Here is a 23,172-nt window from a genome sequence, read left to right as displayed (position 1 = left end):
TTTTTAAGCCTTCTTTTAAAAAACTGGTCATGCCCTAGGCAACAGAGCAGGTTTCAAAAAATACTAAAATTCTGAATCATTCTGGTCACAATGGAATTACTTTAAAACTCAGTAAGAAAAATGTAACCACACATCCACATATGAAAGCACACTTGTAAATAGTTCATGTATAAAAAAGAACTAATGAAATGAGAAATATTTAGAATGAACTAAGGAAAATGCTGTATGATAACTTGTGAGATTAAGCTAAGGTAAACTTAGAATAAACCTAGATAATATGCATTTAGGCTTATCGAACCTATATAATAACAACTGAAAATGAGTAAGCTAAGTAGATGAATTAAAACATTCATAAAAGAATAAGCCCCCCCAAAAAGAAGGGCGAAATAATAAAGATAGCAGAAATTAAGAAATAGAAAACAAAGAATAGGGAGGAGTAACTAAATGCAAAGATACTCCTTGCAGGTGCTTAAAAAGGTAAATAAATCTCTTGCAAAACTGATTATGGGGAAAGGATTTGAATGACTGATAACATTAGGAAATGAGCAAACTTGTTTAATAAAGTAACCCACAGAAAAGAAATCCCAAGTGGCTAATAAAAATAGGAAATGTTCAGCCATATTAGTAATGAGAATTCAGAGAATTCAGAGAAATTCAAAGAATAGAGACACACCACGTACCATTCGTCAAAGTTGGTAAAATATTAAAGACTCAAAAACCAAGTTAAGCAAAGATATGTAGTACCAGGACCTCTCCTGGACCCTTGGTGTACGTATGCACTGGAAAGTAGTTTTGCAATGTCTAGTGAGGATGTAGATACACATGCCCTACAGCCTAGCAATTCCCTGATGTAGCCCTTTAGGCAGCTCTAACACATGTGTGCGAGAATGACCGTTGTGGCACTATTTTTAATGGCAACAAGTGGAAGGTACTGAAGGCCATCATTAAGACATTGGGTAGAGTGTGGCAGTTCAGATAACAGAGTAGGTATCAAGATGGCTAAACATCATGTTGAACTTTTGGGGGGAAAAGTTGCAGAAGAAAGATACATGATTTATTCATACAGAGTGTTAAAATGTGTGAAGAAGTACTTGATTTTCTCAATTTACTTATGTGGCAATTGTGATTTGTGATAAATACATACTTGGTCTTTATCCGCATTCTAGCATAGAATCCTTGTACTTTTCTACTGAGTGGTAAAGCTGTCTTATGTTAATGAGATGATTTTAGAGCCCACCTAAGCATGGGGGCTGTTTGCCTAGAGAATCAACAGTGTGATTAGAACTGGAACTTTCACTTCCACCTACCCCCCACATCCTCCCAGACCTCAGGGAGGAGGCAGGCTAGAGGCTGGATAAATTGCCAATGGCCAGTGATTTAATCAATCAAGCAAGCCTCTATAATGAAGCCTCTGTAAAAAAAAACAAAATAAGGGGGTTGAGAGAGCTTTTCATGTTGGTGAACAGATGGAAGACTTAGGAGGTTGTGGGAAACCCTGATCTGTAGCCAGTCAGAAATACAGGTAATAATTTGGACTAGTGTCTGAAGTACAAGGAGAGAGGGGTATCTGGGTGGCTCAGTCAAACTTCTGACTCTTGATTTAAACTCTGGGCATGATCTCATGGTTTGTGAGTTGGAGCTCCTGCAGTTGGGCTCTGTGCTGACAGCATGGGACCTGCTCGGGATTCTCTCTCTTCCTCTATCTCTGCACCCCCCTTCCCTTCCCCATGGCACCCCCCCCCCCCGCCACGTGCAAATAAATAAACTTGAAAAATGGAGTACAAGGAGAGAGTGGTAAGAACCTCCCATCTGTAGGTTACAGTCTGGGTTTATGACTGGCATCTGAGGGGGAGTGGGGGTGGGGCAGTCTTGTAGGACTGGACCCTTAACCTATGGAATTTGAGTTCTATGTGCTGTGTTGGTATAGTGTTACAATTGAGCATATTGTAGGATACCCAACTGGTATCCAGAGCATTGCTTGTTATTGGTGTGGAAACCACCCTGCCTATGTATAAACCAGGTTGGAACCGGGTCTAAGAACCTAAAAATTTATGTAATAAAAGTTGTAAAAACATGCATGGGAATAATAAACACAAAATCCAACATGATAATTACCTTTGTGGAAAGAGAAAAGAAAAATGGGTTTGAATATATATATACACACACGCACACACACACACATATATATATATATACATTAACTGTATCCAGACAAAAACTTTTAAATATGTATGTGTGGGTGTATATGTACATTTATATGTACATATGTGTGTGTATGTGTATACACACACACATACACACACACACATATATGTTTTTTTGTTTTTTTAAGTAGGCTTCACACCCAGCTCAGAGCCCAATGTGGAGCTTCAGGACCTGAGCTAAGATCAGGCTTAACTGACTGAGTAACCCAGGCATCCCCATAATAGCACTTTTCAGTAATTAGTATAAATATTTTCATCTGTATCCTGTTCATATGTATGTACAGTGTTTATCCAAAAAAGTACACTCTACATTTTTGTTTTTCCGCCTGCTTTTTATGTTATATCTTAGAAATAAAGATATGTCTTGAAAAAAAAAATCTGTCATAAGTGCTTTGAAGGCTGAATAGCATTGTACTGTGTGATCATGTTGTAGTGTATTTAACCAAACCGCTATTGGTTTTTCCAGTTTTTGCTTACATTCAGTACTGCAGTGAACATACCACGCATGCATCTTTGAATATTTTCCATTTGTTTACTCAGAATAAGTTCTAAGATTTGCTGGATCAAAGGGATTGCGTAATAAACAGTGAGGCTTACATACTAGGAAGTTTCCAGCAGGCTGGAAACTCGGGATGTGATGCTACAGTCTTGAAGCAGAATTGCCTCTTCCCTAGTGACGCTCAGTTGTTGCTCTTCTCTGTCAGCCCGTATTGATAGGTAGCAATTCTTTGCTGAATATATGTTTTGCATACATCTTAGTTTATGGCTTTGCCTTTTTACTTCTTTTTTTTTTAACATTTTATTTATTTTTGATAGAGACAGAGCACAAGTGGGGGAGGGGCAGAGAGAGCCAGAGACACAGAATCCAAAGCAGGCTCCAGGCTCTGAGCTGTCAGCACAGAGCCTGATGCAGGGCTCCAACTCACAAATCGAGAGATCATGACCTGAGCTGAAGGCAGAGGCTTAACCGACTGAGCCACCCAAGTGCCCCTCCTATTTACTTTCTTTGTGGTGTCCTTTAATAAGGAGAATTTCTTAACTTTAGCATAGTCTGTGTAACTTTTTTCCATAATTAGCTCTAGAGCCCTCTTTAGTTTTTGTGTATTGAAAGGTATTTTTTGTGTTTTCTTACTTTCATTTATGTTTAAAAGTGGAAAGGGGGCATAATTTCACATTACCCAAACTGTTTTCCATGGAATCCTGTGTTCTAGGATATTTTGCAGTTTAAGTGTTAATCCACCAAACATTCTTTTCTCCTGCTGGGAACAGCACTTCCCCTCTCTATTTGGGGGGAACATCTCAGAGCCCACCTGTTGGAGCATTTGACATTCTTTGCCACAGATGTAAGCTCTTGACCCATACTGGACTAATGTCAGTTTTACCCCTTAGCGGTAGTGATTGGTCCAAATATGGCCTTAAGACTCCAGGTGGGACAGTCAGGGAGGTGACTGAAGAGCTTTTGGCCACTGTGGTTCTAGGTCACTGAGACCACAGCACAAGAAAATGAGGCCATTTTCAAAAGAGAAGTAGAATGGAGACACAGAGTGATCTTGGCAGTGTTGAGTCTCTGGCTGCCAAAAAACTCATTCCACCCTGGACCTTCCTGTGGGTTTGCTTATGTGGGCCAGTAAATTCCCAATTTTTATTGAAATCTTTTTATTTGTTTATTTGTTTATTTTGAGAGACAGCACACATCTGTGTGCACATACAAGCAGGTGAGGGGCAGAGAAAAAAGGGGAGAGAAGATTGGAAGCAGGCTCTGCTGACAGCTGAGAGCGTGACGCAGGGCTCCAGCTCACAAACCGTGAGATGATCATGACCTGAGCCGAATTCAGATGCGTAACCAACTGAGCCACCCAGGCGCCCCTGAAATCTTTTTTTTTTTTTGAAGTCTGGAAATAAGTACATTTTAAAGTGTAGTTCCATGATCATACACGTTTGAGAATGCTTCTGTTATATCTTACTCTTAGAGATTCGCAAAGTATGTTAGCCTACTAAAGGCCATAACAAAACATGCAGTAGAAGAAGCCTGTTTATCTTTATTTAACCCAGTGATTCTCAAACTTATTTTTAACATAAATACTTTTTTATGATGCTTCTAGTAATGTCTCATAGAATCTTGGCCAGCAGATCATTGGCTTGGGAAATGTTATCGTAGGCATGGAAAGGCCTAACTGCAAGCTGGCAGAGGAAAGGTGCTTTCATTTATGAGTTAGGTTTTGAAAAATGCTAACACCTATTGAATTTTTAAAATTTGGCAAAGAATCCTCTGGTTAAAAAATAAAAGAGATTTAATGCTAGCAATCTGCAAACCTTCTCTTGTGCAGGTTAGCCAGTATACCTTCGCTATGTGCAGTTATAGAGAAAAAAAGTCTGAACCACAAGAACTAATGCAGCTTGAAGGATACACTGTGGATTATACGGATCCCCACCCAGGTAATTCTAAGCCGAATCTCTTTCTCTGCCACGCATTCATGAAATTCTCATAACTCTCCTGTCTCTGTTCTACGTTTCAAGCTCCACTGAATGAATAGGGTGCATATTTCACTGAGGTACCTGGACAAGACTTCATGAGATTCGACTTCTATCTTTCTGTGGACTACTTAGCTTTAGGCTAAACTCATCATTTCTGTCGTCTTTAGGACAAGGATGCAATAGTGAAAGTTACAATAATTGGAAAAATTCTGTGAGCAATATCAGCAATGCTTACATAAACTTCTTTAGTGGAAGGCAAAAAGTTACAAGAGACAGAAATAGGGAAAGAAATGATCAATGAACTTTTATGTAGTCTATCGATTTTTTCCCCAGTAGCACATTCTTATACTTCTCTCCTTACCTCCATATTAATACTAGGTATGTACTAGACATTTGGTGTCTAAAATTGGTAAAAGAATGAATTAATGAATATGTGGCCAGGAATGAAATTAATAAAGCAATATTAAGGAATACATAGATTTAATAAATGCAGAGATTAAAAATTTCACATAGATGAAAAGTAGGAATCTGTGATCATGTTCACTAATTGGTCAGTGAAAAATGAAAAACGTCATCTCTGTGAAAGAATTTTGTGGAGGATAAGATGCCATACAGATAAAAGCATCATTTTTGCCTTTTCTGCTAAAATTACCGTATATTTCTCCTGCATCTAGGTTTAGAAATCTGCCAAGAGAAGACTTTCTTCTCCGGCCTGAGCTTTCAGACTACACTATATATTTCTATGGAGTAGGTTTATATGGCTTGCATAATGTTACTGTGCCATGAACTATTCGTTTCCCTAGGCGATTTTTAATTTTTAAAGTAGTACGGAAATTTAAACTTTTCTTAGTAGCATCGAGCTATTGATATCAAATTCATTCTTTTCTATGAGACCATTTAGCGAATGGGCTTAAAACTCTGCCAACTACGTAAGTTTTTTTAATGATGTCTTTCTTTCTCCACAGGCCTTCAGGGTGGACAGATGTTCTTTAATGCAGTTAAAGAAGGAGACACGGTGATATTTGCCAGTGATGATGAACAGGATAGAATATTATGGGTTCAGGCCATGTATAGGGCCACAGGTCAATCATATAAACCCATTCCTGCAATTCAGACCCAGAAACTGAATCCTAAAGGAGGGAGTCTCCATGCAGATGCTCAGCTTTGTAAGTTTTGTTAAAACATAATTTCATTATCAATTAATAACCTTAATAATATATAAAATTGCCTGAGGCAAATTTGTTCAGTATCATAGTTTACATCATTAACGAATTCCTAATTGAATAAAAATAGTTTGTATTAGTCATAGAATCAGCTCTCTAATTTTTCATATGGATCTGGAATAAATGGTGCCTGGGTTTTCAGTTACAAATTTGCCAAGCATTGGGGTACATTTGGGCATCTCAAGGGCATATAAGAAAATTCTCCAAAACTTCTAAAAGAAAATTTATTTTAATACTTATAATTGTAACTTTTTTTAATGTGTTTTACAAAAATGGAAAAAGTATTGCAAAATTAAATGGGCATTGATAGGACTCCAGAATACCAAAATCATGAACCGTCACTTTCTAGGGTTGTTCTTAACTCAGAAGAATAAGAGGGCTATTTTCTGTTGTAGATTGACAAAAAAGAATGAGTCATCAAGCCAACTTTCTTTATCTACATACCTTAGTATTCATGTCATTCTTTTTATGCTAATTTAAATCAAGAATTTTATTCTTCATTTGAATCTACAAGTGATTAATAACGAATGATGTAATAATTACAGAAACGTTTCGAACACAGCTTTAATAATCATTAAACCCAGATATTCTAATTTGTTACACTTGCAAAACTTCTCTGGTCTCTTCTGTAATAAGACTTTTTTTGGTATGACTTTAAATTCAAATTTTGACTTTTCATTCAACACCCTTTACTGTTAAGGCTCTTCTCCAGGAGAGTAACATCTTGACGTGCATTATTTTGTTCTCCACATCAAATAACTACTCTCTTTTCTTTTTGAGCCCCCTTCAGTATCACATCTAGGCATCTTAACGGTACATAAGGCCAAATAATTAAAGATGGAATATGAGCTCAACTCCAATTACCTTTGTGTTATACCATATGTTTAGTATATATACACACATAAATATATATATATATATACACACATATAGTATATATACACAGGCACATATATATACACACACCACTGTGTGTCTGTGTGTGTGTATATATATATACATATATATATACACACACTGTATATATAGCATATATTATATATAACATATATAAATATATCTATGTAAATATACATATGTATATACATTGTATACATAACATACACTTTATGTTAGCTAACAGGACGATCAATTATTTTTTAAAAAACTAAAATAAAAAAGAATACTGATCTTGACCTCTATCAGAGAAACCATTTAACTTTCCAGAGAGTAGTTAGCCCTTAGTATTTTCTTCATTCCATGACTTCCATAGCATTCCTTTTTCTTCTTCTTTGGTCATCTCTTGGAAGAACAACTTTTAGAGTTGTTCTTAGTTAATAGAAACTAAGAAGATAATATGAAAATAAAGTGACTAGTTATAGAAATAAGTATTCTCCTAATCTATTTAACTATGCTTTTTCACTCCTTTGCTGACCTATAGCTGGTAAAGGTGAGTGTTTTCATGATTTTCTTTTTGCTTCATTGTATTAAAATTTTTGTAATAATGTGATTGTTGAAGGAATATCATGGTCTTATTTACAATGCCAGTCTCCTACTTTCTAGGCAAACCCAGAATATTTAGGTTAACTTTGCCATTTATGAAACAAAAACGTCTATTTTTGCCACAACAGAGAAGTAGAAACAACCTAATATCTACCATTCATATGGGCATAAAGGTCATGGCTGCGAAGGTATTACAACAGCCTGCAAAACACTACTCAGTAATGTTACGTGGAAAAATACTAAATTGTGTGTATGGTATTTCACTGTGTTAAACACAGTTTTATAAATAGAATAAATTATTCACAGTATATGAGTTTAATTAAAGGGACTAGTTGCTAGTCCATTTCCTCTATTTCCTGAATTATCTTTGAAGTATTTATGTTATAACTTAAACCTTTTTTAGAACTAAACATTTTTTAATGTTTAGAGATAGTCAGAAAAAAATAATAAATTTATAAAGTCTAACTTATTTGAAGATAACCTTATTTTAGGATATAAATAAAGGTATGTATTTATAGATTTTTCTAGTAAGTGAATCTGTTCAACTTCCCTGTTTCTTTAGCTTTCAGGATATTTAGAAATTTTAAGAAAATAGAGTAAACTGAACAGATAGAGAGTCGGCTTGATATCCAGTTTCTCTGCTTCAGATAGTAGTACATTGCCTTCTGCCAGACTGACAGGCAGTCTTTGATTAAACTGTCCTTTTCTATGCAAAGCAACTGTTTTTCATTTTTCTCTCATGTATATAATGCAATACAATATGTATGTAACACAATACAGTACAACACAGTTCATTTCCAATAATGTCAAAAAAGAACCAGAAAATTTACCTTTTTATTTTAAGCCAGATTTTAAAAAAATCTTAAATTGGAATATAAGCTTACATTTAATTTTATGAGCTTATTGTCTTGACTAATCTAGTAAGTTGAATTTCATACTTCATAGGTATGTTTTATCTTACATTGAATATATTATATATATTATAATATACTATTTCAAATAATACCTTGCCTGTGATTCTAGTCTGTATGTGTTGATTAAAATTGTCTTGTGAAAATACTCCTTATTTGTTATTCGTTGCAGAAAGCTAGATGTGTAAATTCATACATCCGGTTTTAATCAATTTAACAAAAACAAGCTAAGAAATTATTTCGATCGATAATAGAGGTGTGAACAAACTCCTAATTAATATACGTATCAACATTTCTCTTTGGTGTTCAGCATAATACATGTGTACATAAAACAATATTAACCAAGATCTACATAAAATTTTGTAACCTGGAACTTCCTATTAGTGGCTACGTGGGTGCTATAAAAAGACAAGTGGTCCTTATCTGTCCCATGTTTAACTTCATGTGAATTTTCAAGCTCATTGAGAATTTGACCTAAAAGGAAAGTATAATCAGATGTGGGTATCAGCAAATGCAGCTACCAGCAAGCTCTTAACCATAGGACAGTCTTAAATCAAGTTATTGTATTTGAAAAGATTCATATGCTGCTTAGTTCAGTTCAGGATTTTGCAGAGGAGGAGATGCACTCTTAGGTAGCAACACCTTTTTCATAGTCCTTTTGGTACCTGAGTCCCAGGTCTGAACACCAGAGTGTTCTCAGAATGCTAAGGGATGCCTGCCTCTTCCCCTGCAGTGTCACATTTTCCCCTCCCTCACATCCTTTTCTCCCATTTTATATTCTAATTTCTCTCAACACCAAGAGCAGTGAGCGTACATGCGTACACACACACACACACACACACACACACACCATCCTTAGAATTAGTTGCAAAAGAAGAAACATTTCAGTTGATTTTTTTTAAAAAAATTTTTTAATATTTATTTTTGAGAAAGACACAGTGTGAGCAGGGGCAGGGGAGGGGCAGAGAGAGAAGGAGAGACACAGAACTCGAAGTGGGCTCCAGGCACAGAGCCTGACGCGGGGCTTGAACTCACAAACTGTGAGATCATGACCTGAGGTGGAGTCAGACGCTTAACCAACTGAGCCACCCAGGTGCCCCTTCAGTTAACTTTTTTCCCCCTCACATCCTGAACTCTGATTTCAAGTGCCTATCCTCGTGTTTGCATTCTTGAGCACACAGGGGCCGGCCGTGGTCAGTGTCTACCGAAGAGCCCCCTCCCACACACCACAGGGGGGCCTACCAGCCTGCTAATAGTCCTCGCGTTGTTTCCTAGGCTAGCTGTTTTCAAGTCAGTGTTAACTGTTTAAATTGGTACTGTCAGCCTACTCATTCTTTTCCCTGGACTTCTAACAGCTGTTACCCTAATGACAAATTTAAATTTTCAGGTTCCGTTTGAATAAGCCTCTATAATTCCATACATCTATAGCAAATAATAATCTTTCTCAATTTGGGTTTTATTCCATCCACTTTTACCACACCTGGTGACAGTACCACCTAAAGACGCTGGCGCATATAGCCAACTGTTACCATAGAAACTCTCCACCAGTATCCTCAATTACCATGTCCCACATCTGTAGTTAGTCCATAGGTTAATCATCACAATTTGTGACAGTTTTGCAGTGCGTTGTTCAAGCTCAAATCTCGTCGGTTTCTTTTGATAATTTTCTTACACCGTTTCGGAAGACAAACTGAACTGAAATTTGTCCTTATCGGTGAACGTTTGATTAGTGCCATGAATAATTTTTCATTTAAAACTAGTCACCATAATTTTGTGTTATAATAAACATTAATTGAAGATAATCGAGTATAACCCAGTTTTAAAGCCGGTCTCCGAGCTTTGCATTTGGTATGTAATTGATATCCAGATGATATCTCTGCATTTTCTAAGAGTAAATGTAGGTATGTTATGCCAAGAGAAAACTACATGAAAATATTCTTGTACAGAAATAAGAAACTAGATAGTATTTCAACAATAGTTTTCCTATTGTACTTTGGTTCATGAGCGGGTGTTTTAAAGTGAAATATTTCTCACACAGAGATCAAAACTGTTGCTTTTTCAAAATTTATTTCTTCATGAATTTATAGAAACTAATGAATCAGTGGTGCATCGTGAAATATATTTGCATGAAGTATTTCAAATTGTGCTTATAAGGTATAAAAAGAAAGTAGAACAGCTTGGTCTTTGCAGCCTGTATTTTGAAGATGGGGCAATCCCTAAGAATACATTTCACTTTGATGGAAATATAGCCCCAGCGAGATTGTGGGGTTTCTTTCTTTAATAGAATTTTGTTGGCCTGCATATTTTATCACTGTTGATATGGAGTCCATTTTTGTGACTTAAACTGCTATTAGGAATATTTTTATCACGAAAGCCAATTGTTGGCAAAGTAATTTTTCATTCATGTGTGTGATTCAGAAGGGCTTAACACATAGGCAAATGTGTGGTTTAGAGTTACATTTCATGAGGAAAATACTTCGTAAAGTAAATTCATTTTTAAAAATACGATTTGATTGCAGAAATGAACCATAAGTCATATTTTTCAGGACCTTGTAGATTTTATTTAAAGACTGTAAACACTTTGCTTTAAAATGAAAAAAATTGCTTCTATAAACCTCTATAAAGGGTGGAAGCAAAAAGAGAATTATGTACAATGTATTGTATGTATTTATGTATGTAATGTATGTATTTTGTAGAAGTGTAAAAGAATTGTGGGTTTTCTGTGAAATTTATTGTATATCCTATTCTTAACAGATAAGCCTTAAGTGAGTGTTATTTTTAACTTGTTATGACCTTCTCCGTTGAAAGAAATAATGAATAAAATTCAGATGTTTTATAAAACTAGTAATTTCATAAAGATGTTACTAAAAGATTTTTTTCACTCAAACAAATGGAGAAATGAAGATTCTAAGATTATTTAGAACACAAAATAACAGTTTTATTATATATGTACCTTGCATTTTTCAATATGCTGTCTACTAATTTGATATTATTTTTGCATTATTATATATGTAACTTTATTTTGAAAGACTATTATACATACAAATAAAGTACAAGAGAATTTGGATTGTCTCATTTCTCAATTCAGGAAGAGCAGTTTAATAACATTTGGTGTTCATCCAGTTAATACTAATTTACCACATGTAATGCATTTAATCATTCAGTTAAGTAATTAGTGAATGCAAGGGAATACATATGGCAGTTTCTCCATGGATCACAACCCAATACCTTACATCATCTATGAACACCCATTCATTGCTAACTTGCTGCATTCACATCTGCACTGATGTGAGATTTTTTTTTTAATGTGATTCTGAAGACCCTTCAGCTTGAATTACATAGTTCTTCCATCCACAAATATGGCTGAAAGTTGAACTTGACATAGGATCAATATGATCTGGGCTAAATATCTAAATGTGACTGATTATGTTAGCATCATGTCCACAGATCAATATTGAGTTTTATTATGAGCCTGACTCTATAATTGCGTTTAATCAATAAACTTTTGTCTTCCTTCCTTTACAATTTTAGGATTGTACCATATAGGTTTTAAAAATTACATTTGGCTTACATTTAGGACTCTACTTCTTGTGATGACCAGAATGAGATCTGTCTATGAATTTTAAGGAACAATGGAGCCTCGGCCCCACCATTGTCAGGAGAGTCCACTTTTACCCTGATAACTGATTGCTTGCCTGATGCACGCTACATTTCTAACAGAGCTAATGTAGTAACACCCCAGCACTCCTTTTGGGTGGTGTGTGTCTTTTTTTTCTCTCTACTTAGTAAATAATTCACATTGAAGACTTTGACAAAACATACCATTAATGAAAGCAGTCCTAAAAGCTTGCCTTTTGATAAACCCGCAGGGTCTGCAGGCGTTGAAAGATGCAATCTGCAAAGAACAAGAAATTTGGGTCTTTGATTGAAGTGCCATTTGGGACGTTATGCTTTGTCTGCGTATTTGCACAAACATGATGCTCCCTTTTTCCTATCTCTTAAACTTGAAGCTTGAGAGCATTCAGTGCCATTTCTACATGAAGGTTGGTCCCATTAAAGGCTCAAAAAAAAAAAAAAAAAGACTGGAAGTGATCCAGCAGAAGCCTGTGTGTTCATTTCTGTCCTAGTTTGCCATTTGGAAAGCAAGCTTCTAGCCATCATTGCTATTTTTTTTATGACTAGACCTGGGTTCTTTTCCAGTCAATTCCTTCTTTAAACACATACTTAAAATGTATCTACTTTCTTAAAATTGGAAAATAAGATTATTTCTGTTATGAATATTAGAAGAGGCTCTGATTGAAAGTAGGATTTCCTCATTTCAAATGATCTGCAGATTTTTCCAGATCATTTTTCACTAGGCTGCAGAAAAATTGCAATTTATGTTAATATGCTGGATTCCTGGCATCCTATTTTTTGCAATAGAAAATAGTGTGTTATCATGAGGCATGCATTTGGTGTTCAAAAACTGTATTTGCCCATGAGTAAGCCAGGAAAGTAAATGTATTATACATGCTTTTCTGGATTTACAGATGCAGACCGTTTTCAGAAACATGGTATGGATGAGTTTATTTCTGCTAATCCTTGCAAGCTTGACCACGCCTTCCTTTTTAGACTGCTCCAGAGGCAGACTTTGGATCACAGACTGAATGATTCCTATTCTTGCTTGGTGAGTACAAGTCTGTCCATCCAGTTCCCTGTAGGTTGGAATGAAAGATTTTTTTTTAAGTGAGAAACACTTGTTATGAAGCGGCATTTTATTCCTGACCCCTTTAATAACTGTAGTTGGGAGTTAGGGATAAAGGATTCCAATCGATTGCTTCCCAATTTGAAAATTATACACTTGAAGACCACTGCTGTGCCACTCAATAGACAGGAGAATAGACTCAAACAGACACTGACTTGTGGTTTATCAGTCCCTCTGGAGAAGGCTGAATGAAAATAAAGGCTTTAATGAAGGAAAAAAAAAAAACACACCTCTGGGATAGGATTTACTAACACCTGTAGAGACATTTTAAGGTTTAAAGTCTCACCAAATGTTGATATCTTTCGTTTCTCTCTTGTTTCTAGAAAGACAACCTAAGTGGCGGGGGAAAGAAACAGTGGGATAAATGATATGACAGGGCAACATGTAACAAGAAACCTTTGGTTTCCTTTAACCTTCCAAAGACAACTTGAATTCCTTAAGAAAACTAAATCAAGTAGCTAAACTGCTACTCTCTATGTGTGGAAACCAGGCAGAATTTGGCATATAAAGTACCGTTTACATATAGAAGGAATGCTTGACCCCTCAGAATGTGGGCATTAAACTGTAGCCTAGGAATTGCACGTGCCTTTCCAAGGATTTATATCAGCGGCCATTCCTCTGAAATGTGTCCAGCCTGAATATGCCTGTTTCCATCACCACATGGTCTTTTGACTGCTGAACATGGTATGGTAGCTACCTACAATAAAGCTACGGTCTCTTTAAAGTAAGATTTTAGACAGGATGTGCTCCAAGCTCATTGGACATGTTTGAATAGGCAGGAGGAATTAAAACCACTTACTGCTGTGATCCCTATTTACTGTCCTGATAAGTCATTTGTACATTCATTATTAAGTACACTACGTGCATGGTTTAAACCTGATCCAGCCCAAACTTTACAATTATATGGAGAGTGAAATCATCACAAGACCTGATGGTGCCTTTCCGGGGACAAGCACACACACAGTGGACATCAATGACGGGCTTCCCTGGTGGATTTCAACTCAGTGGAGTTAGGTACTGAATTACAAAAGTTGTTTTGGTTAAGTGGATGACCCCACGTGTCATAAGGAGTCTGAGGAGAGCACTACAGTGTGTCTTCAACTGCATCTAGAGGGTAGTGAGCATGGTGTGATGAGAAAAGGGTGTTTGGAGGCAGGATGGATGGCCCTGGATGTAAATCATGGCCCGACAGTCGACTTTCAGTGTCTCGAGCAATTCACTAAATGTTGCTGCATTGTAGCTTATGTGGCTGTGACAGGGAGAGCATAGTAACTACCAGGCACGATGGCTTTAATATTACAGAGAGCGCATAATATTGTATGTCCAGTTCGGTGCCTGCACCGTCACCACAGTAAGTTTTTGAGAGCTTGTTTTTCTCCGTCTTAGTGTTCTTGCTGTCTTAGCTTTCTGCATTTCTCACCAATGTTTTCCTTCTCTTGCGCCATTATCCTGCCCCCTTTTAAAACCATTTATTTCTTAGTTCATATAATCCATCAAAACATTTTATGAACCAACTCTGCCTAACCCTGCCCTCCAGTATTAGCCAAGCAGACACTACCTGCTGGTTCAGTTGGCACACACACACACACACACACACGCACGCACGCGCGCGCACGGACACACACACCTTTCACATCTCGTTTCAAGAACACCATAAACTATTATAAAACATTAACTCTGTTATATTGGTCACAGAAGGACAAACAGAACGAGAACAATGTCCCAAAAATGTAAATTTCCAAATAGCATATGTTTACCGCTGCTAGACTTAACTAGGATTTTCTTATAAAAGTGCTTCTGGCAACTCGGCAGTTTCGATTATGGTGTCTGATTTACCGTTCTCTTTTTAATTGACTCATTCATGGATCGAAGTTTGTCAGAATGTTATTCTTCGTGACTGACAATTTTAGATACTGTGAATAAATTTGGTTAATTTTGAATGACGGTGGAGAAAAACCGGTTTCCCGTGCCTTGCCGTGGCAATAAAGAGAGAATGGTGTTAGGTGACCAGCGTCCCAGATCAGGTCCAAAACTGTTGACATTAGCTTTCTGAAAATAACATGCAACATGCTACTAATAAAAAAAATATATCAAAAGACACTTTGATGCAGCTTCTTCTTATAATGTCTAAGAGTGCCTACAGAAAAGCAAATCCTAGTACAGAAAGAAAAAAAAATTTTTTTTTTCTTTTGCAGGGTTGGTTTAGCCCTGGCCAAGTCTTTGTGTTAGATGAGTACTGTGCCCGTTATGGTGTGAGAGGCTGTCACAGACATCTCTGCTACCTTACAGAACTGATGGAACATTCAGAAAACGGTGCTGTCATTGACCCAACCCTGCTCCATTACAGCTTTGCATTCTGCGCCTCTCACGTGCATGGCAACAGGTATTTTTACTTGCAAACACGCAGTGATATATGTAGGGTTGACTTGGGAAGAGAGAAAAATGTGCTTTGCCACTATCACCTAGTAACAGATTTTAAATAGCAAGCACTTCTTGCAAGAGACGGGGAAAAAAACCCACAAAGGAAAAATGTACATCAATATGCTGTTGATTTAGGTTGGCTGCACTTTATGTTTCTTTTTGCCATTGAAGCCACTTGAAAGAGAAAGGAAGAGAATATCTAGGAGATTAGAAGTTGCCTTTTAGTTCTTAGGTACCACCTCGCACTCGGGTCTGCACAGCTGAAGTGTCCTCTGTATTTTCATCATGATGCATATGTATGTCTGGGTAGAACTTGTTGACAGGTCCGTGTATACCTAATGGTCCATCCTTGCCTTTCCACTGTGGAATAAGTTTTCATTGATAAAGCAAGATAAATAAGGAGGTTTATGGGGAGTCTCCTCTTAGCTCCTGCTCTGTACCTTAGGAACAAGTGTCCCATTTTAGCACCCTAAGCCAGTGACCTCACCTTTTGCTTTACCAAAAGGACAAAAAAAATCACCTAATACAGGCCCCCCACAGCTATGTGCTTCTGAGCTTAAAATCTCTCCATGTCTCGTTCCCTACCTTTTCTTCATTCTGTTCCAGGGAACCTTATTAGGGTTCCTCCCACAAAGGGGTTACCCCTTATCCCATCCCCCTTTTGGCTTGTTTCAACCATCATTCCATCTCTCCATCTTCCTATTTCCTTTCTTCCCACAAACCTGTGTAAGCTTTTGCTAGTCTCACAGCATTACAGGATGGTCAAGGGGCTCTGAAGTCAGAGTGCTGAGTTCAAAGGAATACAAATTAACAGTGTGAGGTAGGGTAAGCTTCATCATCTAGTGAAGTGTCTGGGTTTTCCTGTCCTTGAGAAGGATAGAGCATAGCATCTTTCTCAGAAGTCATGAATTGGCTAGGGATTAAGTGCATTAGTATGTGTCAGGTACTTAGAACACTGCCTGACACATGATTTGTCAAAAAAAAAAAAATGTTAACTGGTAGTTTATGTTGTCGTAAGTGTTGTTATTATGTCAAGCTACCTTTCCATTGTTCTCTTTATCTCCCCAACCAATCTTCTGTCTCCATTCCCCCATCTGCTTCTGGCTTCTAGCTCCTCACTTACCAACAAGGCTTCTTGAAATAGATTGCATAATGACCTAATCCAGGAACCTCTTCTCCGGCTTCACCTTCGCTACTCCCACTGAAAAGATGATGCTCTTGAATTTCCCAGGGTCTGTGCTGCTTGAACTGCTGCTTATCTCCCTGGTGCCGTACCGCCTCATGTCGGCTCTCCCCTTATTTATTTTTGACCATCTCTTTGCTAATAATTGTTGTTCCTCCAGACTCCCAGGTACAGGATAGCTCTTTTCTCACATCTGTTCTTGAACTTGCTCTTCTTTCTGAGAATTTTTCTACTTCACAGAAAAATTGTACTTCAGTGATCTTGCCCCTTTCCACACCGACCTCTCTTTTTACAGACAACTCCATCCCAATGACTCTTCTAAAGTATAGGTCTCTATTGACCATGGATGGCTTGAATGTTCTGGTACTTTCAACTGGTCAACTCTGTATAAAATAAGTCTGTCATCTCACTAGACCAGCTTCTGTACCTCTTAGCAGGGTACCTGGCAAAGAGGAACGAAATAAGTGCTCAGTAAACATTTGATGAGTGAATGAATGACTTCACTAGTTATGTTAATATCACTTCCATTAATGACATATTCATTTTCCATTCATCTTTTGCTTTTACCTTCTAGACCCAGTCTGTTGCCAGTGTTAACACTGAGCACTCCTCAGGTTCGCTTTTTTATCATTTTCATTGCACTATCCTAATTCAAGCCTTCATTTTTTTCTTGCTTATTTATCTTTATACATGTCTCTACTGCTTTTTTTTAATTTTGTTTTAAGTTTATTCATTTTTGAGAAAGAGCATGAGCAGGGGAGGGGCAGAGAGAGAGAGAGGTAGACACAGAATCCAAAGCAGGCTCCAGGCTCCAAGCTGTCAGCACAGAGCCTGATGCAGGACCCTAACTCACAGAGCATGAGATCATGACCTGAGCTGAGGTCAGAGGTTCAACCGACTGAGCCACCCAGGTGCCCCATCCATCTCTACTGCTTTTTTAAAAAAAATTATTTTAAGAGAGAGCACAAGCCAGGGAGAAGGGAAGAGGGAGGGAGAATCTTAGGCTCTACCCTCAATGCAGATCACGATGTGGGGCTTGATCTCAGAAACCATGAGATCACAACCTGAGTTGAAATCAAGAGTCTGACGCTTAACCAACAGAGCTATCCAGGCACTCCTCCCTGCTGCTTTTTGCCCTCCCTACAAAAGTCTAGCAATCACCTTCAAAATTACAGATTAACTTTTATTCTACTCCTTTACAAAAAACTTCAGTGATCCTTGTTTGATTAGGAAATTAAAGAGAAGTTCCAATCTATATTGTTAGGGTTTTCTCTACATATTTCTTGTCTGATCTACCCAGACTTCTCTTCCAGTATGCCTCCATATATAATCTTTACCCCAGACAACTCATTTATTCATCATGTCCTATTTGTCATTTCCCAAATTTGTAATCGTCCTGTATCATAAAGCTCCTCAAAGAAAGCTTCAGTTAACTTAAACACTAAAAACCTTATGCCTGTAGTTTTCTTATGAACTTTATCCTGCATACCTACATGCTGCATCCATGCCCACACTCACCTGCTTCTATCCTAGTAGGTCATATTTTAAAGGCAAAACCTAGCTCTCGTTCACCTGTTGTGCTCTGCAGGAGGAGACCACACTGCCTTATACATTGTGGGCACACAGTAAGTATTTGCTGAGTTGAAGTTGTCATTGTTGCCATTCTCATTCCACAGTAAATGAAAACCAATCCTGGTTTCAGGATCTGGGACCTAATTATGGAACACAACCTTAACTTGAGAATTAAGGGGAAACTGCAGATTGTAGTCATTTCCCATTACCCTAAACTAAACCATCTACACTCCATAAACTTTGGTGGGGGGGTGGAGGGTAACGGGGTGGCAACAACAGGGGACAGTCAGGATCACTAATCAATAGCCAACATGAGCAGTTTTTTTGTTTTTTTTTAACTAAAACTGTTTCTTAGCTCCTGACTCTGTCTTACCTCCTCCTGACCAATGGATGTCAAAAGATACGTCTCCCAATGTTAGTTAGGCAGGATTCCGAAATGCAAGAGGCTGAGAAGGTTGTACTGAAACAGACCTACCCAAAGAATTTGGTACGATCAGATTATTTTCATCATTAACACTGAAAGGGATAATTAAGTTGAGAACCTTAAGTAGGACATTCAGCTAATGCTTCCCCAAAACGTGTATGTTTGAGACACATTTTAATAGAAAGTTACTGAGGCAGCTGGGAACTGCCACCTTGGAGGCAGGCTGATTTGAATCTATAGGTTGCCATAGTTACCTTTATTCTGTAAAGCTATTGTTTTCTTTATAATGGTACACTGCAAAGTATAATATAAGGTGTGCTTATATGTTCATGCTTGTGTTATGCTTAACATAAATCCATTTTCTGGGTTAAAATGTGTACATTTTCAGATATCTCTGCATGGTATAAAACAAATACGGGTCAGTCTGGGATTCAACATTTAGGTCACGTGCAGCTTAAAAAAGAAAGGAAGAAATGCAGTTTTAGGGAAATTTGAACCTCAGTTTGAGGTAGAAATTATCTAAGATAAGCTGACGGGTATGATGTCATTCAGAAATGTCATGCCATCACAGTGAACGAATAAAAAGAGGCAAAAGATCACTACTTGAATCTAACTCCGAAATCTGCAAACTGACCCATTTTGGGCAAATGACTTAATCTTTCTGAAACTCCCAAGTTCTCGTGTGTAAAAGGGGAAATGCTAATATGAAGATACTGGATAATTATCAGTACTTATTAGTTGTTATTCTAACAGTGCTTTTTCCCTTTGCCACCCAGCCACAGGGACGTAAACTGTAAGGAGAAAAAAATGTGAAAAATAGGTAGAGCTGTGATAGCTCATCTAAGTGGAAATATTTCAGTGCATATGTAATTATAATCTTCATTTCTTTGCTGAAAGAATATTCAGGTTTTAGCAACCTCGCCTTATGAAAATAAGCTTCTCTTATCCAAGTCTGCAGTATCTGATATTTATACAGACTTTTGTTAAAAATACCATCAATGTCAAGTCCGACTTTTCTACAGTATTTGCCATAGTCTCTCTTTATGATCGTTTTTATCTGTCAAGACACATTCAGAGCTCCATTTTGCTCATTACCTGAGCTACCTCTGTCAAAAATTCAAAAGGAAAAAAGATTGCCTTTTGTCATTGCCTGAAGTGAAGGACAACAGTGCCGTCTGGATCTGAAATTTTTCCAGGAGCACATCCTATTACACAGCATTGAGCTCTCAAGGTGCTCTGTGCCGACCCATCTTCTCTGAATAGCACTCGGAGTGTTTCAGGAATAAAAGAATAGAGTTAAACAGAAAAGGTCTGGCTGGTACTAAGATGGAGGGAGAGAGAGAAAAAGAAAGGAAGAAAGAAAAAAGTGAGTCAAGGACAGAAACAGACACATTCCTGCAGGATGATAGCCGCACGTCTGTGAATAACAGAGCCACTCAGTGATCGTGACACTAAGGACTGACAAGAAGGAGAAAAGAGACTTTCAGAGACTATGCATTATAGGGCAAAGTTCTAGGTTGATATGTGTGGTTATGCATCTTGGTTTTGCTAGTCACGCTGAGGGTGGAGAAGCTAAAGCAGCAACACAAAATGGCTTTTATGTGTCAGTTTAATGTAAGGTATGTATACAGGGTATTCACTGGCTTGGCCACAGTTTAGTGGGCCCGCCTTGGAGCTGCTGCACGTCTGACAAAAGCCAGCTCAGATGCGCTTTCAAGTGTAGGGATGGGTTTGTAACATGACTAGAGTTTATATTGAAAATAATCTCGATTTTTTGTGGACTCCAGACTACGTCACAGAGTAGTAGGCAGCCTTCATGGGATCAATCATATTATTATATGATGATGTCTCCATCTTCACAGATAACATTTCCTCTGACGTATCACTTCAGAAATGGTGCCTTAACTTCCTGTCTCTTAATTTTAGGGACAGTGGTGCATGTTTGAGTAAAATCATAGATAATTGCATCAAATAGGCTCATCAAAACTTTTCCTTACCACTTTTTTTTCCTTACCATTTCTTTTTTTTTTTTTTTAATTTTTTTTAATGTTTATTTATTTTTGAGACAGAGAGAGAGCATGAACGGGGGAGGGTCAGAGAGAGACAGAGACACAGAATCTGAAACAGGCTCCAGGCTCCGAGCTGTCAGCACAGAGCCTGATGCGGGGCTCGAACTCACAGACTGCGAGATCATGACCTGAGCCAAAGTCGGTCGCCCAACTGACTGAGCCACCCTGGCGCCCCTCCTTACCATTTCTTAATTCTAGTCTTTTATATGTGACTTAGAGAAAATAAGTGTAAATGTCACATCAGTTGTGAACCTGGAGACTCACTTCTGGGACAGGTGGGCAACCAGATCAAATGCCATAAGCAAGGTTCATCTTCATGTAATGCGTCCAGGTGGACAGATTTCATCCTATGTGCGCAGAAGGGGAAGGGATAGTGATCAATGAGTGCCTTTTAAAATATACTCTGAGGGTTCTTTGTTGATTCTCTCAGAAACTATAGAATAACCTCAGATCTGTCTCAGTCAGCCTTGCCTAGCAATAACATCTATCCCCACCCAGCCTTGAGTTCAATACTAGAGCAAGGTAATTATGCCTTTCAAAACAACACAGACAAAAACAGAAAGTGAGCAGTTGAGTGGAAAGACATGGTATGTTGAAACAGAACATCTGTCTTCAGCTCTCCTACTTACGAGCTATTTCCTTTTGATCAGTTGGTCCTGTCTGAGCCTCAGTTTCCCATCTGTTCATTGTGAATAATTACATCAATGCTGCCACCTCATGTTTCTGGAAAACATTGTGGGTCTAATGGGACAGTGGCAAAGACCTCGCCAAAAGCAGGAGTCAAGAACCCAGTCATCGAGGGTAGTAAGTAAGCTGCCAGAATGCAACCTGAAGAATATAGTTATTAAAATCACCGAATCAGTTTCCTGTTTTCTTTCCACACCATTCATTCGCAGCACACAGCTCCTAGATTTTTCTGAAATAATGCATAAAAGAGCCCACTGAAGGTAAATCGTTAAGGAAGAGACAAGGCAAAGGGTTTTTTAATACGTGTTAGAATGTAAATCAGGTTAATTTACCTTGTAAATTAGCTCTTGTAAGCAAGAACTACACCAGCTTTTTTTAAACTCAGGGCCTTTAGCGCCTTCTTAGCATCTAGACTTAGGTGTGGAAAAGTTTGAGGTCTTGAGTTGGATTTTCATGTAACTTTCTAATATACTAAAGTTTTTTTTTTAAGAACGTAATAAGTAATGCTGTTACATAAAAACAAACACAACTATCTGTGCACATCTATACCATTTACTAGTACTCTTGCCAGTTTAGTGTTTTTAGATCTATGTTGATGCACAAAATTGGCCTCTTTTTTCCCTCTCTCATACGGCTTTTATTGGGATGTGATATTCACGTTACCATAGATAGCCATATACAGTGAGTTTGGGAACTTTGTAGCTTGTTTTGTATAGACGTCAAATGACTTACTGTTTAAAAATTATCAGTGACTCCTCTTTAAAACCATCTGGGCTTTGAGACTTCTAGATGGAAAGATTTTTACCTATCACATTAGTTAATTTTGTAGTTAGCTATACAGGCTTTCCTTCTATCTTTTTGAGTGAGTTTTGTCGGGTTATGGTTTTCTAGGAAATAGTGCATTTTATCGAAGTTTTCAAATGCATTGATACTAAGTTCAAGTCATTCTTTGTACTTTTTGCTCTGCCTACTTTTTGTACATTATAATGTTGTTTATTTGTATCTTCTCTTTTCCCCCTCAATCCATCTTGCCAGAAGTTCTGTAAACTTTATTAGTCTTTCCAAAGAAGTAGATTTTGGCTTTGTTGAACTATACTACTCTTTTCCCTTTTCATTAATTTTTTTTAAAAAACCAACTTTTTAGAAACATAATTTTAGATTTACAGAAAAATTGCAAGGATGTTGCAGGGAATTTCTATATTTGTTTCCCCTGTTACCGTCATATAATAACATGGTATATTTGTCAAAACTAAGAAACCAACCTTGGCATGTTAGTTACCTAACCAGTAGTTCTTAATTGGGTTTTACTAGCCCATTTTTTTGTGTCCTATTTTTTCTTTCCTGTTGCAAGGTCCAACTCAGGATGCCACCCCTGTTGCATTTAGTTGTCATGTCCCCTCTGATCTGTGGAGTTCCTCCATCTTTTCTGGTTTTTCACAACCTTGACCGTTTGGGAGAGTTCTGGTCGAGTGTTTTGTCAGATATCTCTCAGTTTGGGTTTGTGGGACATTTTCATGATTAGACTGAGGTTATGGGATTTTAAAGAGATAAAATACTGTCTCATCTCAGGAAGTCCTTGATAACCCCAAGACATCACTGGTCATCTTCACTCTAGGGTCACTTGGGAAAGGTAGTGCATGCCCGGATTCTCCACTGCAAAGATACTATTTTGCTTTCTCTAAACACTAGTTTTTTAAAGCAAGTCACTAAGTCTAACTCACACTCAGTGGGAGAGTGCCACTTTCCTGGAGGGAGGACCAACTAGATATATTATTTG

The 23,172-nt window shown here is 37.7% G+C and overlaps 1 protein-coding gene across 23 annotated transcripts in view; it reads left to right on the top strand.

Annotated features, from left to right (window-relative positions):
* The window catches only part of CADPS2 (calcium dependent secretion activator 2), a 540,930-nt gene that overhangs the window by 377,168 nt on the left and 140,590 nt on the right, over positions 1 to 23,172 (top strand). For 16 of the 23 annotated variants that reach the window (XM_045052688.1, XM_045052669.1, XM_045052676.1 and 13 more), the window contains 5 exons: positions 4,532 to 4,640; positions 5,645 to 5,845; positions 7,323 to 7,331; positions 12,825 to 12,961; positions 15,235 to 15,422. In XM_045052688.1, the coding sequence (XP_044908623.1) occupies positions 4,532 to 4,640; positions 5,645 to 5,845; positions 7,323 to 7,331; positions 12,825 to 12,961; positions 15,235 to 15,422 (644 nt within the window). The remainder of the gene's footprint in view (positions 1 to 4,531; positions 4,641 to 5,644; positions 5,846 to 7,322; positions 7,332 to 12,824; positions 12,962 to 15,234; positions 15,423 to 23,172) is intronic. The other 7 variants (XM_045052667.1, XM_045052674.1, XM_023250526.2 and 4 more) reach the window with 1 other exon arrangement.

The sequence above is a fragment of the Felis catus genome, chromosome A2 (assembly GCF_018350175.1).
Source record: "Felis catus isolate Fca126 chromosome A2, F.catus_Fca126_mat1.0, whole genome shotgun sequence".
NCBI classification, from domain to species: domain Eukaryota; kingdom Metazoa; phylum Chordata; class Mammalia; order Carnivora; family Felidae; genus Felis; species Felis catus.
This window is presented reverse-complemented; position numbering and strand designations above follow the sequence as displayed.